At 40.8% G+C, this 12974-nt stretch overlaps 1 protein-coding gene across 13 annotated transcripts in view; it reads right to left on the bottom strand.

The window, feature by feature from the left end:
* Positions 1–12974, bottom strand: part of auts2a (activator of transcription and developmental regulator AUTS2 a) — a 316982-nt gene that overhangs the window by 212064 nt on the left and 91944 nt on the right. For 2 of the 13 annotated variants that reach the window (XM_061702015.1, XM_061702016.1), the window contains exon 1: positions 9842–9999. The exons of the other annotated variants lie outside the window; for them this stretch is intronic. In XM_061702015.1, the coding sequence (XP_061557999.1) occupies positions 9842–9889 (48 nt within the window). In that variant the 5' untranslated portion in view covers positions 9890–9999. Of the gene's footprint in view, positions 1–9841; positions 10000–12974 lie in introns of those variants that run through there. 13 annotated transcript variants of the gene reach the window in all.

The following is a 12974-nucleotide window of genomic DNA, read 5'->3' as shown; positions in this document are numbered from 1 at the left end:
CAGCTGACCTTTCGCCACCACTGCCATGCTTCCCTTGTCTGTCAAGCACAAAATACCCAAGAGGAAGGATGAGAGGGGGGTATCAGTCTTCCCCCTGCAGCTAGCATTCCACCACCTCTGTGTGCTGACTTCAAAAGACAGTAATCACTGTTTATTAGCTCACTTTGCCCTTGTCATGTCCAGGAGCAGCAGCCACATATTAGTGTGATTAGATAATTAGGGCCATTACAGTATTACACTGGCCAATGTCACACATCACGCAGTGGATAACGAGCAGTGACAAAACCTCTCACGCTTTCCCTCCATTACAGGCATTTGAGCAACTTTAAGCTGGCAGAAAATGGCCCTAATGATTGCAGCTAGTGTGCACCACTGCCCTATTTAGAAACAGATGGAATTTTCTGTCCAAATTAACAACGCAGTACAAAAAAAAAGGCACAAAGGGGAATAGACTGTGTAAAGTAGAAAAAGCAAACCTAATGTAAGGAGGCTTTCATTTCAACACTAATTAACATAAGGCCCTGCGTGCTAATTTCCTAAAAATGTACTTAACACCACTCAGAGTGCTTCATTTATCTGGGCTAATAAGCAGAGAGATGTGTATCTACTTAAGCTGCAGAAGGTCAATTTACTAAAGCTGAATAATTCACTAAATGTAATATCTAGGTCACACATAAACCGTAGTCTAAAAAAAATACAGAGGAAATGCAATCATAATTAGTATAATTATTCAATCCATGTGTTAATGCTTTTCATGCTTGCGTCTAATAACTAATAGAAATGATGTTTGCCTGAATGTGATGTAGTGACATTCTCTTTTCTTACTGAATCCACCAGAAATGCAAATTAGAAAAAATGAGTAAAAATGCAAATGCCGAAATGAGTGGAGAGAAATGTCACGGAGCGATAAGCAAGTCTAAGAGGGAGTTATCCAAGACGTCATTTATGCTAAAGGTGTCACGGACAGAGCCGGTAAAGCAAGCAAAACAGACAAGTCCAAAAAGAAGTAGGAAATGACGGGAGGACAAGATGATGAGGGGAGAGAAGATGAGACGAGAGAGGAGCAGAGGCTAGCCAGCATCTGGAGACTCGGGTATATCACAGTAGTCTGATGGTCAGCTTCTCCAGCATGAGAGGGAAAAGGGAGGGAAATCGGTTTCCTGTCATCTTCCATCTTGTCAGTCTTTGTTCAAACTTCTTGCATCTCCTCCACCAGCTGTTTGCTGGCTCCGCTGACAGATGGCTGGTTCTCTTTGATATGCATGCGCTTCTGGTCTGCTCCCCCCGCCTCCACCCTATTGCTCGCAAAAGTTTTAGGGAAGAGAGAAGTGGACTACAGAACAATGGACTACAGTATTTTTGCGGCATGCACAAAGTAAATGCTATCCGTTGCTCATTCACTGACCACAAACGTCCAAAACAGATTTTCCGATGGAAAATCATGATCTAAACATGAAACACTAACATTTGAAGCTTTTCATACATGTATGGATGTAGTTCTGCAGAGTGCTAGCTAGAGACTGACCAATTAATGGGCCGATATTAGCACTTTTAAATCAGGAAAAAAAAAAATCTAAAAATCTAATCTCTTGCCTTTTTTAATTATTTTTATTTATTTATTTTTTACCATTTTTTTTAAAACACATTAACACACTGAATCAGTGATTCCCAACCAGTGTGCTGCGGGAGCTCTTCAGCTGTGCGGAGGGAATTAATCAAATTCCACTTCATTGGTCATATAATAATGATATAATATCTTTATTCCTCTATCTATGCCAGTTACGTGTAGTGACGGAAAGAACAAATCAATCCTCTTTTATTAGATAGCAAAAAGTACGTCATTGACATGTCGATTCACTTCTGGTGTGCCGTGAGAGTTTTCAAATGTAAATTATGTGCCTTGGCTCAATAAGGTTGGGAATCACTGCGTTAAAACATAAGACAAAGATAACATTCAAACAAACAAAACAAACAAACAAAGTAGATTGTTGTCCATTTTGACCTCTTTTTTAAAGTTAAACAAATACTAAAGGACAAAGTCTTGGAAAACAGTCACAGGTGTACTGCCTGTTATTCACATATTTATTGTTGTGAGCGCTAAGGGACTAAAAAAGAAGTTATTTCATTCATTAAATATCTTTTAACTGAATCGGACGATTAATTTGTTGATTGGAATTTTACTAAAAAATTGAAGTCAGCCTAAAAAAACATCCATATCGGTCAGGCCTTAGTCACACGGATTTTGAGCCAAGAATACACATTCACACACATCTCACAGGGAAGGTTGCGAAAAAGAGCAGAATCGTTTCATTGGATCCTGCAAGATAGTTCCACAAGTTTACATTGAAACAAAAAGTCTTTGTTAAGCTTTTCTCTTCAGCGGTCTCTGAGCATTTGATCCATCCTCTCACAAATCCGTGAGATTCTCATAGCTGATGTTGCCTGACTTGCAGCTCTGTTCATGTGACGCCACCCGGCATGTGAGCATGTGCATGGGAAGACAGAGGCTTCATTGAGCCGGGGTATCATGGTTTGCCCATGCAAACTATAGCAACCATTACTGTGCCCAGTCACCCAGCAGACTATGACCGGCGCTGCTCAAGACTAGGAATCAGACCGCAGGCAGCACCTAGCATTCCAGCGGGATTCTAACAGAAGCTCATGATCTCTGGGGGAATTATTCTAGAAGATCCATATTGTCTGTGTGTAGCTTCAAGTAAAGTACAGAAAATGTCTACTGAGTTGAGTGGCGATTAAAGCCACTCTCAGGGTGTCATGTGAGTTTAGAAACTAATAAATGTCAGTGGCATTTTTCCTGAACAAAAAAATCATAAAACAGTAGAACAGTAATAGTTTCCTTTACTATACAATTTAGTCAAAGCCCCTCACAAACAACAAATTAGACTTAAACCACAGTTTTTATTGCCACAAAAGTCCCCCAATTGATAACAAACGGACATGATGTGACGTCACACAAGATGTTAGTCCAATGAATCCTCACTTTATCGCGGTTAATTGTTTGAGCCCCTGCGATATTTTGAAGAGATAATTTTTTTAAATGGGGTTTTACAGCACACAGGCAAGTCAGAATTTAGAGTTGTGCATATTCAGTGTCGTACCATGTTGTGCTGCAATATGCCGGGCAGCACTGAGGTCTACAGAAAGAGGTGCGGCATAAATAACAATAAAACGAAGAAGTAGAGAATGTCCCACAGAGCATATGCCTGTGAATAATGTTGTATGCTCAATTTGTATGTGTTGCTGCTTCGTGTGTTAAAGTAGCTTTTTTTTTTTTTTTTTTTTTTTTAGGTTTAGCACCACAATATACCGATACATAGTTGTATTAATCTATCTATGGCGTTTCCACTTATATGTTACTTCAACTAGAAGGCTTTCGCTCGACAAAATGATATGGTTTGGTTGAACATTTTGCTGTTAAAATATACAGTGTATGTTAATTATCTTTTGTTTTATGTGTCAATTTGACAGAACACTAACACATAAAGAGCTTGAATACATTTTGTTTGGACAACTGTGTGAGCGAGAGAATGAGTACAGGTGCAAAGGAATACTTTAAAAGGGAGTTGGAAGCAGTTGAAGTGTGTTCAAAGCATGTAGAAGGCGTAATACTATTTTCAAAAAGGTTTTTCATGTTGTCTCTCTGCATCGCAGATTTTCACCTATCGCGGGTGTTGCTGTCCGTCTGGTGTGTCACATTTTCAATATTAGCCTAGGCTAAATAAGAGGAGATAGGCAAAACCATACAGCCTGTTTGGGTGAAAGTTACCTTTCCAGTCGGCTAAGCACGCAGTCATTGGCTGCAACCATCTGTCAGGCCCGTCCCTAGTGGCTACACAGACGGCTCTCTCTCTTGTGCTCTCGCTTTCTCTGTAGCCTGCAATTATTCAGTGATCCAGACATTGGTCAGCACCTCCTCTCTCCAAGTTGACCATGAGGCAATGCCCTCCTCTGCCTAATAATGTACTCATCGTAAATCCCTTTCAACATAGCCTTGTTACGCCGCGGATGTCAAGTGTTCCACTTCAGCGTTCTGTTTAAATTGCAGCGAGACCGAGAGGTCAAACAAAATGTGACGCCAATCAGCCGAGAGCAGAGGTACAACATATCGACGTCGTGTTAATGGGACAGTTGGAGCGTTGGAGGTTTAGGAAAAGGTTTAGGTTTATTAAATGATCAATTCCCATTGATCATTTAATTGTAATCAAGCAAAGCAGATGCTGGGGAAAGTATACTTTTATATTATATATGTTTACATTCCTTCCCTCTCGGTGATCTGTAAGAAGAAACATTTGTAATAGTAGCTCGGCAAAAGCTTCCATCATTGCCCAGCCTTGTCAAACTTGAGTTGTTTAGCCACCAAATATTTGCGCTAAACACGAGAATCATCCACTTTAAAGCTTAGCGTAAGCAGGCACACAAGATGCTTTAGTGCTTCATGAACAAATCTAACAGATTGAAAATCTAACTTGTCAAGCCACTTTTCTCCTTCTAAGCTTCTGCTGTCCCCTCTGTCGTCAAGGTTTTGTCAGACAGATGTTTACAGGAGGTGGTCGATGTTTCCTTGCACCGTGCTGCCTGGGAAAACATCTGGACTTTGCTGGGATTTATCGGTAATCCTTTCGGCAAGCTGCGGAGCGCCCCGCTGGAATTTGGATGTGTCTGTAAAGTAAGGAAGCGTCTGTGGAGAGGGGGGAAAAAACTGACGGATCCTGCTTTGTGACAAGCATCCCAAGGGTCAAGAGTCCTGTAAACCTCTTACTGCTCCAGCTTTTAGGCATAAATCATTTAAACTTCCTTGGCTAGAATGGCTCCAATAAACTCTCATTTAAGTCTTTCATGCATGGATGGATTGGCAGAGGGATAAAGCTTTCATGCAGATCAACACATGCTATTTCGCGAGTAAGCCAGAATAACATAAGCTACTGGGATGGCAACGATAGACAAACCTCTGAAGCAGCAAACACATTCACACGAGGTAGAAACCTTGAGGCAAACCACCTCCAAGAGCCTCCCTACAGAATCACACAATACAAGCTTCTATTGTCCAAGACTTTCCTTGAGCAGAATGGGCAACAGGAAAGTACACGAATCGTATGGTGTTGTATAGTTTCACCCTCCTACTTGGGTTTATGTTTCACACAAAACCACCTAGATGTCCCTCACTGACATCATCAAACACTACAATCACTCTCCCTCGATGATAACTCTCACCCCGCACTCTGGTTTCTTGCAGTCATTATAGTCATTACAGTCAACCACTATGTTTCAACAAAGTCACACAGGGACAGTAAATCGACATAAAATCTGCAGCCCCGCTTGGTTTGACGGAACACAGCTTATTTGGTACGCTTTACAAAAGCTATCAGTCTCACCGCTGAGACTTGCCATTTAGTGTGACAAATTTGGTAACACATGAATCCCTTTGTAACAATAAAGCTAAAGTTAGCCAAGCAAATTCTTCCACGACTCACCAACCTTTTGGAAATTGAGAGCTACTTCTAGGGCATTGATTAATGGCTACATGTTTGATACACACTGATGGAATGACAAATTTGCTCAAATTCTTCAGGGGTAAATCATGTAACTCATGATTGTGTCGTCATTTGCAAATTGTCACCAATTCAAGTGTGATTCAAAAAAAAAATAAAGCAACTAAACAAGTAGATGCATCTCACTAGTGAGCTATTTGAAGGAGAGGCTCGCAGGCTCCTCATGTGGCACTTGGGTGCTGCCTGGTGCCCGTAGGTGCCATGTTAGTGACCCCTGCTTTAAATCCTTTCCCAAATGAACTTTGAAACCGGGGGTTTGCTCATTCACTACAGCTTGCATTAACTTTGCTGGACAGTTCTCCTGTTAGTGCTGAACTTTCCATAAAAATCAAGTCCAAAATAAATTGGACGACGTGGATTGCATTGCATTGTATTGTAAATTGTCTTGATTATACTCACACACAGTTTCGTATTAGTTCTAGTGACTCGGCTGAGTTTAACTGATTATTTTTACCCTACTTAAAAGTTGCACCAGTGTTTCGTTCTGTCCAGTTGTACATTTGGATTTTCAAGATTCAAACCTTTTTTCCTGGAGAAATATACCTCTCATATCACACCCATTTGCAGAGGTCAAACTGGCGTAATGCATGACTCAGGCAAGACCTCCACATATTGTATCTTGTGAGCCTTCTGCAAACCGTGCAGTGAAACTTAATAAACTCCCCAAATGTGTTTTCCATTTTCTTAGGCCTTTTATGTGATACCACCACACCACAGGGTACACGTGATGGCAAACAGGACAAATGTGACGATGAGTGGGTCTGAAGTGGAACTCATTGCGACAGCTAAAGGCGAGATTATTTTGGGAGCTCATTAAAGTGTCTTAAGTGACAAACATTATAGTCGATGGACAAAAGACACATTGAGTTAATGTCACCGCCTCATTCAAACAACACACCCGAGGATTCCAGTTGTGGAGCCGACACCCAGTTAAGAGACCGTGGCCACGGCAATTGAGACCCTTTCCGGGACTGGTCTTCGTTCTTCTCAACTGGGATCTGAAGGTTGACGACAATCCACAGGATTGAAGACGACTGGTGAGTTAAATTTTTAAAAATTTTTTGAATGAATGTATCGCGCGACAAAGAAGTCTGCGGCGAAATAAACCTTGTGTAATACTAGTCACTGGCAAGTAACTGATGGACGGCGGGGTCCGACAAATTCCGCATGGACGGCGGAGTCCTATACGTGCTGAAATTCCGTGTTAAAATAAGAAAAAATAATAAAAAAAATAAAGGACGGCGGAGTCCTAGACGTACTTAAAATTCCGTGCCTTCGTGTTACCGTGTTTCCATGTTTTCGTGTGTTTGTTAAAACGTTACTAATATCGTGTGTGTGTGTGTGTAAAAGTTTGGATGTAAGAGACTGGATTGTAAGTGACAACTGAGTTTGGAAGCAAAGGCAAGAAACCTCCGCCCCATTCGGGGTAGAAGGTTGAGGTTTACCAGAACTCAGACATTCATTGTCACCCAGTCATATTTTGAATAAAGTCAGTATTAGGTCACTCTAGGTGCAAATAAACTGACTTCCAAATTCACAAAAATGGGAAACAATAACAGTAAAACGAATCCAACAGAAAGCCTGACGTGTAAAGATTGGAAATATGTACAACTACAAAACCCTTCCAAAATAAAACATTTAAACACGTGGATAACCAAATACAGTTTCGCTGGCCAGCTGAATTCGAGAAAATTAGTTCAACTTCGAAACAAAATAAAGGAACGGCACAATAATAATATATCACAAATGGGAAAAGATGGATTTGACGACTTACATTTTTGGCTAAATATGGCGTCTAAAAGAGAAAAGGAAGAAGAGAAAAAGAAAAACTTAACAGATGAACTAAAAGAGCAAACAGAAAAGGATAAAAATATATTGTTCCAAAGACAGGAAGATGACGAGACAGGACTAAAGATAAGAAATGTTAAAACAAAGATAGTTGAAAAACGAAGTGAAAAAAATGATGAGACACAAGCATCAGCGCCCTTGTACCCGGTTTTGCCACCTCATGAGCATCCTCCAACTTGTGAATCAGAAACTCATCGAGTTTTACGATCAGGAGGAGTACAAATGCATTGGTCTAAAAATATGGGGGAAACATTTTCTCCCGTTCCCAAAATGGCAAATACAACCTCAAACGAGGGGGACATGGATTTATATCCGATGATTGAGGTGGCAAATCCAAATGTACAAGAGGATCGCAAAGAGACTATTTTGGTCTATAGAACTTGGACTAATGAGGATGTGAAAAAGGCCGTAGCCGGCCTCATATCCTACAAAGTAGACATTGTCCAGTTTGTTGAGGACATGGAAAATCTTAGACATTCCTACCAGTCTCCACAGCAAAAGGTAGCCAGCCATACTATCCTAGTTTTTACAACAGTGTTGGGGTACCAGTTGGCGTAGTACTTTAGGTAGGTCCGTGCAAGGCGGAACTAGACATCCTGCTGTCTATTGATTGGTAAACAGAGAATTGTTACTGAACATAAGAATGAAATGGAGAGAAAGCAAATGTGCTATTTTAATTATATAATGGTTTCCAACAAGTGGGAGTTTAAAGTTGGGCTTTCTTTTTTGCTTCATTCATTGATGAGTTACTGCTTCCATGTGATGTCACATTATTTACACTCATATTGTCATCCCATTTTCAGTACAATTACACACCCTGCACTAAAAACAAAAAGTCAGAATGGCGTATAATATCACTCACCACACCGTGGCGGACCAAACCCAGCTGTAATGTTTTGTGGAAACAGGGCTTTTTTAAGGTCACCGACATAATCAATTACAGTATTGTTTCTTTCCCTATCCAATTTGAAAATCCTCGCTTTTCCTCCCATCGTATTCTGCTCAAATGTGAAGTGGAAATCTTCTCCCCTTAACTTAAGCCAGATGGGAAGGAATAAGCAGTGATTGGAAGAAATTCAAGCGGAGCACTGAGCTCCAGCCTCTACTTTTACAACAAGCACATGTACTGTTGTCATGGTTGCTTTGACTTGTCTTCCAACTGCAGTTCCTTGCCTGAGTGTCGCTTAGATGTAACATATTTGCTTTGGCAGTGGAATCTTGTACACAAATCATCTGCTGACCATCCTTCACATTACAGGATCATCTGTATTAGATAAAGCCAAAGAATCTCAAAGGCTCTCATTGGGTCATTTAACACACTTAGTAAAACAATGTCAAAGGGAAGTAAAATCTTTTCCACCGAACCAAATGTCGGACTTCAACTGTGTGATGTCAGGCATTAATGATAGTGAACAAAGATCCACCTTAGCCTGTTTTATGGAAGAAGATAGCTTTATCAATCCTGCAGGACAGACGAATGATGCCAGGAGACTAACTGAATGAGTGGAAGGGGTCATGACCAAAACCGCTAGTCAAGTTACAAAGAGACTTAAGGCATGACCAAGCAGTTGAAATTAATGACAGCTCGCCGACTGACTGGATGGTTGCTAGTGGCGGACGTCTGGCTGATTAACTGCGTCAATGGCTCCATGACTGGGTAATGGATTTAAGATAATGGCAGCCGTAACCATCCTCATCATTAGCACTGCAGCAAACATTTGAAGAACATGTCGGTGGCTGTCAAAACGCAATGTCATCAACACACAGAAGACGATTGCTAATGGGGACTTGTCTCCCCTGAGACTCGATTCCATTGAAAAAGCTATTCCAAGTTTAGACCAGCAAATCACTTACTACATGAATGCTTTAAAAGTGTATTAATTAAAGTGTAACGACACAGGGTTGTGACTTTAAAATGAGGGCTTCTGGTACTGCAATGAACACATCTTTCGCAAACAACGTACACTGTATGCAAAATAGAAAATTCTACATGAAAAGGAGTTAGGCATTCTGAATTAGTAGTCTAGTTTCGCATCATTTCTTGAAAACGTAAAAATTCAATGCAGTTGCATCAACTGTTTTTGTAGTTTTGTTGTTACGCAAACACACCAAAGTGCCAAAAGATGAGTAAAGCTATATTCCTGTGAAAAAAGCTCTGTCAGAACCCATGAGTTACTGTCCCCAAGGGTGAAATTACACAAATAATGTTTTTAATCTCCACTTCACCACAGGCCTACAAATCTCTGCTATGAATAAACAGGCACTGACAAAAGATGAAAGAACGTCTGGAAAGAATATTCATGCTCAACTACATCTTTCAACATTTTCATGAGCCCTTAATAATAGATGGATCCATAATTGCCAAGTTTCTGTGAGCTCAAAGCTATGAGGCAAAAAAGGAAAAAAAGAACATATGGCCTTACCTTCTCATTATATTTGAACTTGACATAGAACCAACTGGACTTGATCATCCTTCTCTCCAGTGTAACTGAGTGATTGAGTATCCAGAGAGAAAATCTCTTCCAAATGTGAATGTTGACTGCGCCGTGCAGTATTGCTGCTGCTCCTTGTGCTGCCTCTATCTCACTGTCCGACTTCAAGCCGCAACGCCTGAAACTGTTTCTCCTCTTGCCTAGTCTTGTGTGCACGTGTGTCTGTGTGTGCGTGCATACGTGCGCGTGTGCATGTGCATGTGTTTGCGTGGCAGGCTTGGACGATTGACGGAAGAGCTCCACAGACAGGATTCGGTCATGGTGGCAGATGCCAGCAGAGGTGAATGTTTGCTTGCTGACTGCCGTCAGTAACCGAAGGCTAGACCTCCGACCTCCCTCCACTGTCTTCTCCCTCTTTTAAAACTTTTGGCTTCATGTCAGTACTATTGGCTTTTTTTCTGCTTCAGTGTTGTATGCAGTATTAAAGTCCATCACTTTGACCTTGTGTAACCCCTCTCTGTATCTATCTCAATCCCGTGTTTTCTGAAATGTAGTGTCCTTGTTATTATTTTAACAGACAGGCGTAGCATCTTTTGCTGGTCTTAACCCGAAGGACCAGCACTGCCAGGAGACAAAAAGCTTAACAAACGTGGCCACAAAATGCTCAAGGCTGTTATCACATAAAAATGTGTTCAAGCTTCATGATACAGCGTTAAATATTTATATTTGGAACACTAAAAACAACCTTCACTAAGTAGAAATTGTACAACTCGAGAGGATTTGTTTTGACTGTCATTTGTGCGATAGCTGGTCAGTTTGATGGTCGGTCGGTTTGTTAGATCGCATTATTGCACCACAGCTTTATATATCAGGTAGAATTATTATGCTAAGGTCCAGCCAATTAAAGGTGCAGAATGAATAATTTCAGTTTTTGCCATTTGAGTAATATAGCACCAGAATCAAAATGGCACAGTTCGTACCATTTTAACCAAAAAAAAAAAAAAAAAAAAACAAATAACACAAACCTGACATACTTACTTAAATCTTACATCATCCACCATAAAACCCAAATAAGCAAACACCTGGGAATTCACACAATATTTTTTTTTAATAAGAATAATTTAGTGGTCCACATATTTTCCTGCAAATTCAGCTTTGCCGGAGGTCTGCATTCTTCTGAAGATAACGCTAGTTGTTATTGTCTCCACATGCTCGCAATTCAGCTTTAATTACAGCAGACACCAAAAGTCTGCAACAAACACACCAACGTATCCATCCATCCATCCATTCTCAACACCGTTTATCCTGGTTAGGGTCACGGGGCGCCGGAGCCGATCCCAGCTGACTTCGGGCGAAAGGCGGACTACTGGTCGCGGGTCAGTCGCAGGGCACATATAGACACGGACAACCATTCGCACACACATTCACATGGTCACTGAGTGGCATTACTCACAAGCCAGCTAGCCTTTAGATATTTAACTTCCATCCAGCAAGAAAGCTACCAGCCACATTTCAAAATTTAGTCAGCTTCTAGCCTGGCTCGTGCTACCAGCCACGATCAGATTAGCCAGCTTGCTTGGGGGGTAAATGGTTGTTTATATTTTACAGATAAAGCATGACAACATTTTTTAAGATGATGACTATGAGAGTTTCTAATTTTAATTATCGTTTCTAATGTAACTAATGTAATCTAATTAGAAACTGTGAGTGCTAGATGTCTTTTGGCTTCTCTCATCCCGCGCATGCCCCAAGAGCAAACAATCAGAGAAAGAAGACACAAAACAAAGGACATGACTCAGACAGCGAATAAGGAAAAGACATCAGAGACATGTCATGGTGCTCTGAAACATTGTGGAATGCAGACCGGATGATGGTGATAGTTTTTACCTGCAAAGAAATAAAAAAGAGCACTGGATTTGTAAGACCAGATGAAAAATATATCACCCTGCATCCAGAGAATGCAGACCTCTAAAACTGGACACCAAAACATTGTAAATTTACTGTTCGTTAAATAGATCGCTGCGGTCTGACTAATTTGTAGTAAATTGGACGGGGTCTTACATACATACCGTAGCTTCTCGTGTATAATGTGCACCCATGTATAATGCGCACCCCCAAAGTTTACCTAAAAAATAAATTACCTAAAAAATGCATTTTTACAATCCATGATTTTGCTTCTACCCATATGATCAAAACATGAAGTATTATCTGTATTATGTTAGTTTTTTCAAAGAATTATTCTGACGTTAAGAACTTTATTTGAACACATAATACTTTCTTTTTTATTTTGAAATTCACAGCCGTATTTTTAGTTAGTAAATGAGAAAACAAACAGTTGTGCTCAAATGTTTGATTACCGAGGCAGAATTTGGAAGATGAAGGACCAGGCGAAACACATTTAATTTTATTTCAATGGTATTCAAATTAAAATGTCAAGCATGTGTGTTGTTACTCTATCCACCGCAGTGGCTACCAGAAGCGACGTTGCAATTGCCAAACACAGCGCGCCACACTCTGTACGCAATGATCGAGCAAAGTGTTGGAATATGTGGAGGAGGAGGATTTTGACGTACAGGAGCACCCACCTGAACTTGGCATCGTCAAAGCGTACATGTTTGAGCCGATCGGACAGTGACGACGACGAGCCGCCGAGTAGCAGCTGTACAACAGAAAAAGAGAGCGGCCACTGGCTCGATGTGACGGTATGTCAAAAGCATGTCTTTTTATACACTCGTGGCTTGGAATAATGCCACCCCAGGGGTGCCAATATTTTTGAGCACGACTATACGTATTATATAGTCATATATTTTTGAGTGACACCGCACAAGCTTTTACATAGGATGCAGTATTCATATATACTGTGTGCCCCTCGCTCGAGTAGCACGCAAAGTCTTTGCCGTGTGTCTGTTGGCTTGTCATATAGGCAAAATAACAGACGACAATACTAAAAAGTACTGTGTGGGTCTTTTTTGTGTGGGACGGGAACAACAGCATGGAACAATTGCACACAAACGAACAGGATGTTTGGCAAGTGTGACGTCACAGCGCCGGAAAGAGACGAAGACCGGAAGACGCGGGATGCAAAAAGCATCATAGTCTGCATCATATTTATTGATTTGACTGC

Source organism: Phycodurus eques, chromosome 17 (genome assembly GCF_024500275.1).
Source record: "Phycodurus eques isolate BA_2022a chromosome 17, UOR_Pequ_1.1, whole genome shotgun sequence".
Lineage (NCBI taxonomy): Eukaryota > Metazoa > Chordata > Actinopteri > Syngnathiformes > Syngnathidae > Phycodurus > Phycodurus eques.
This window is presented reverse-complemented; position numbering and strand designations above follow the sequence as displayed.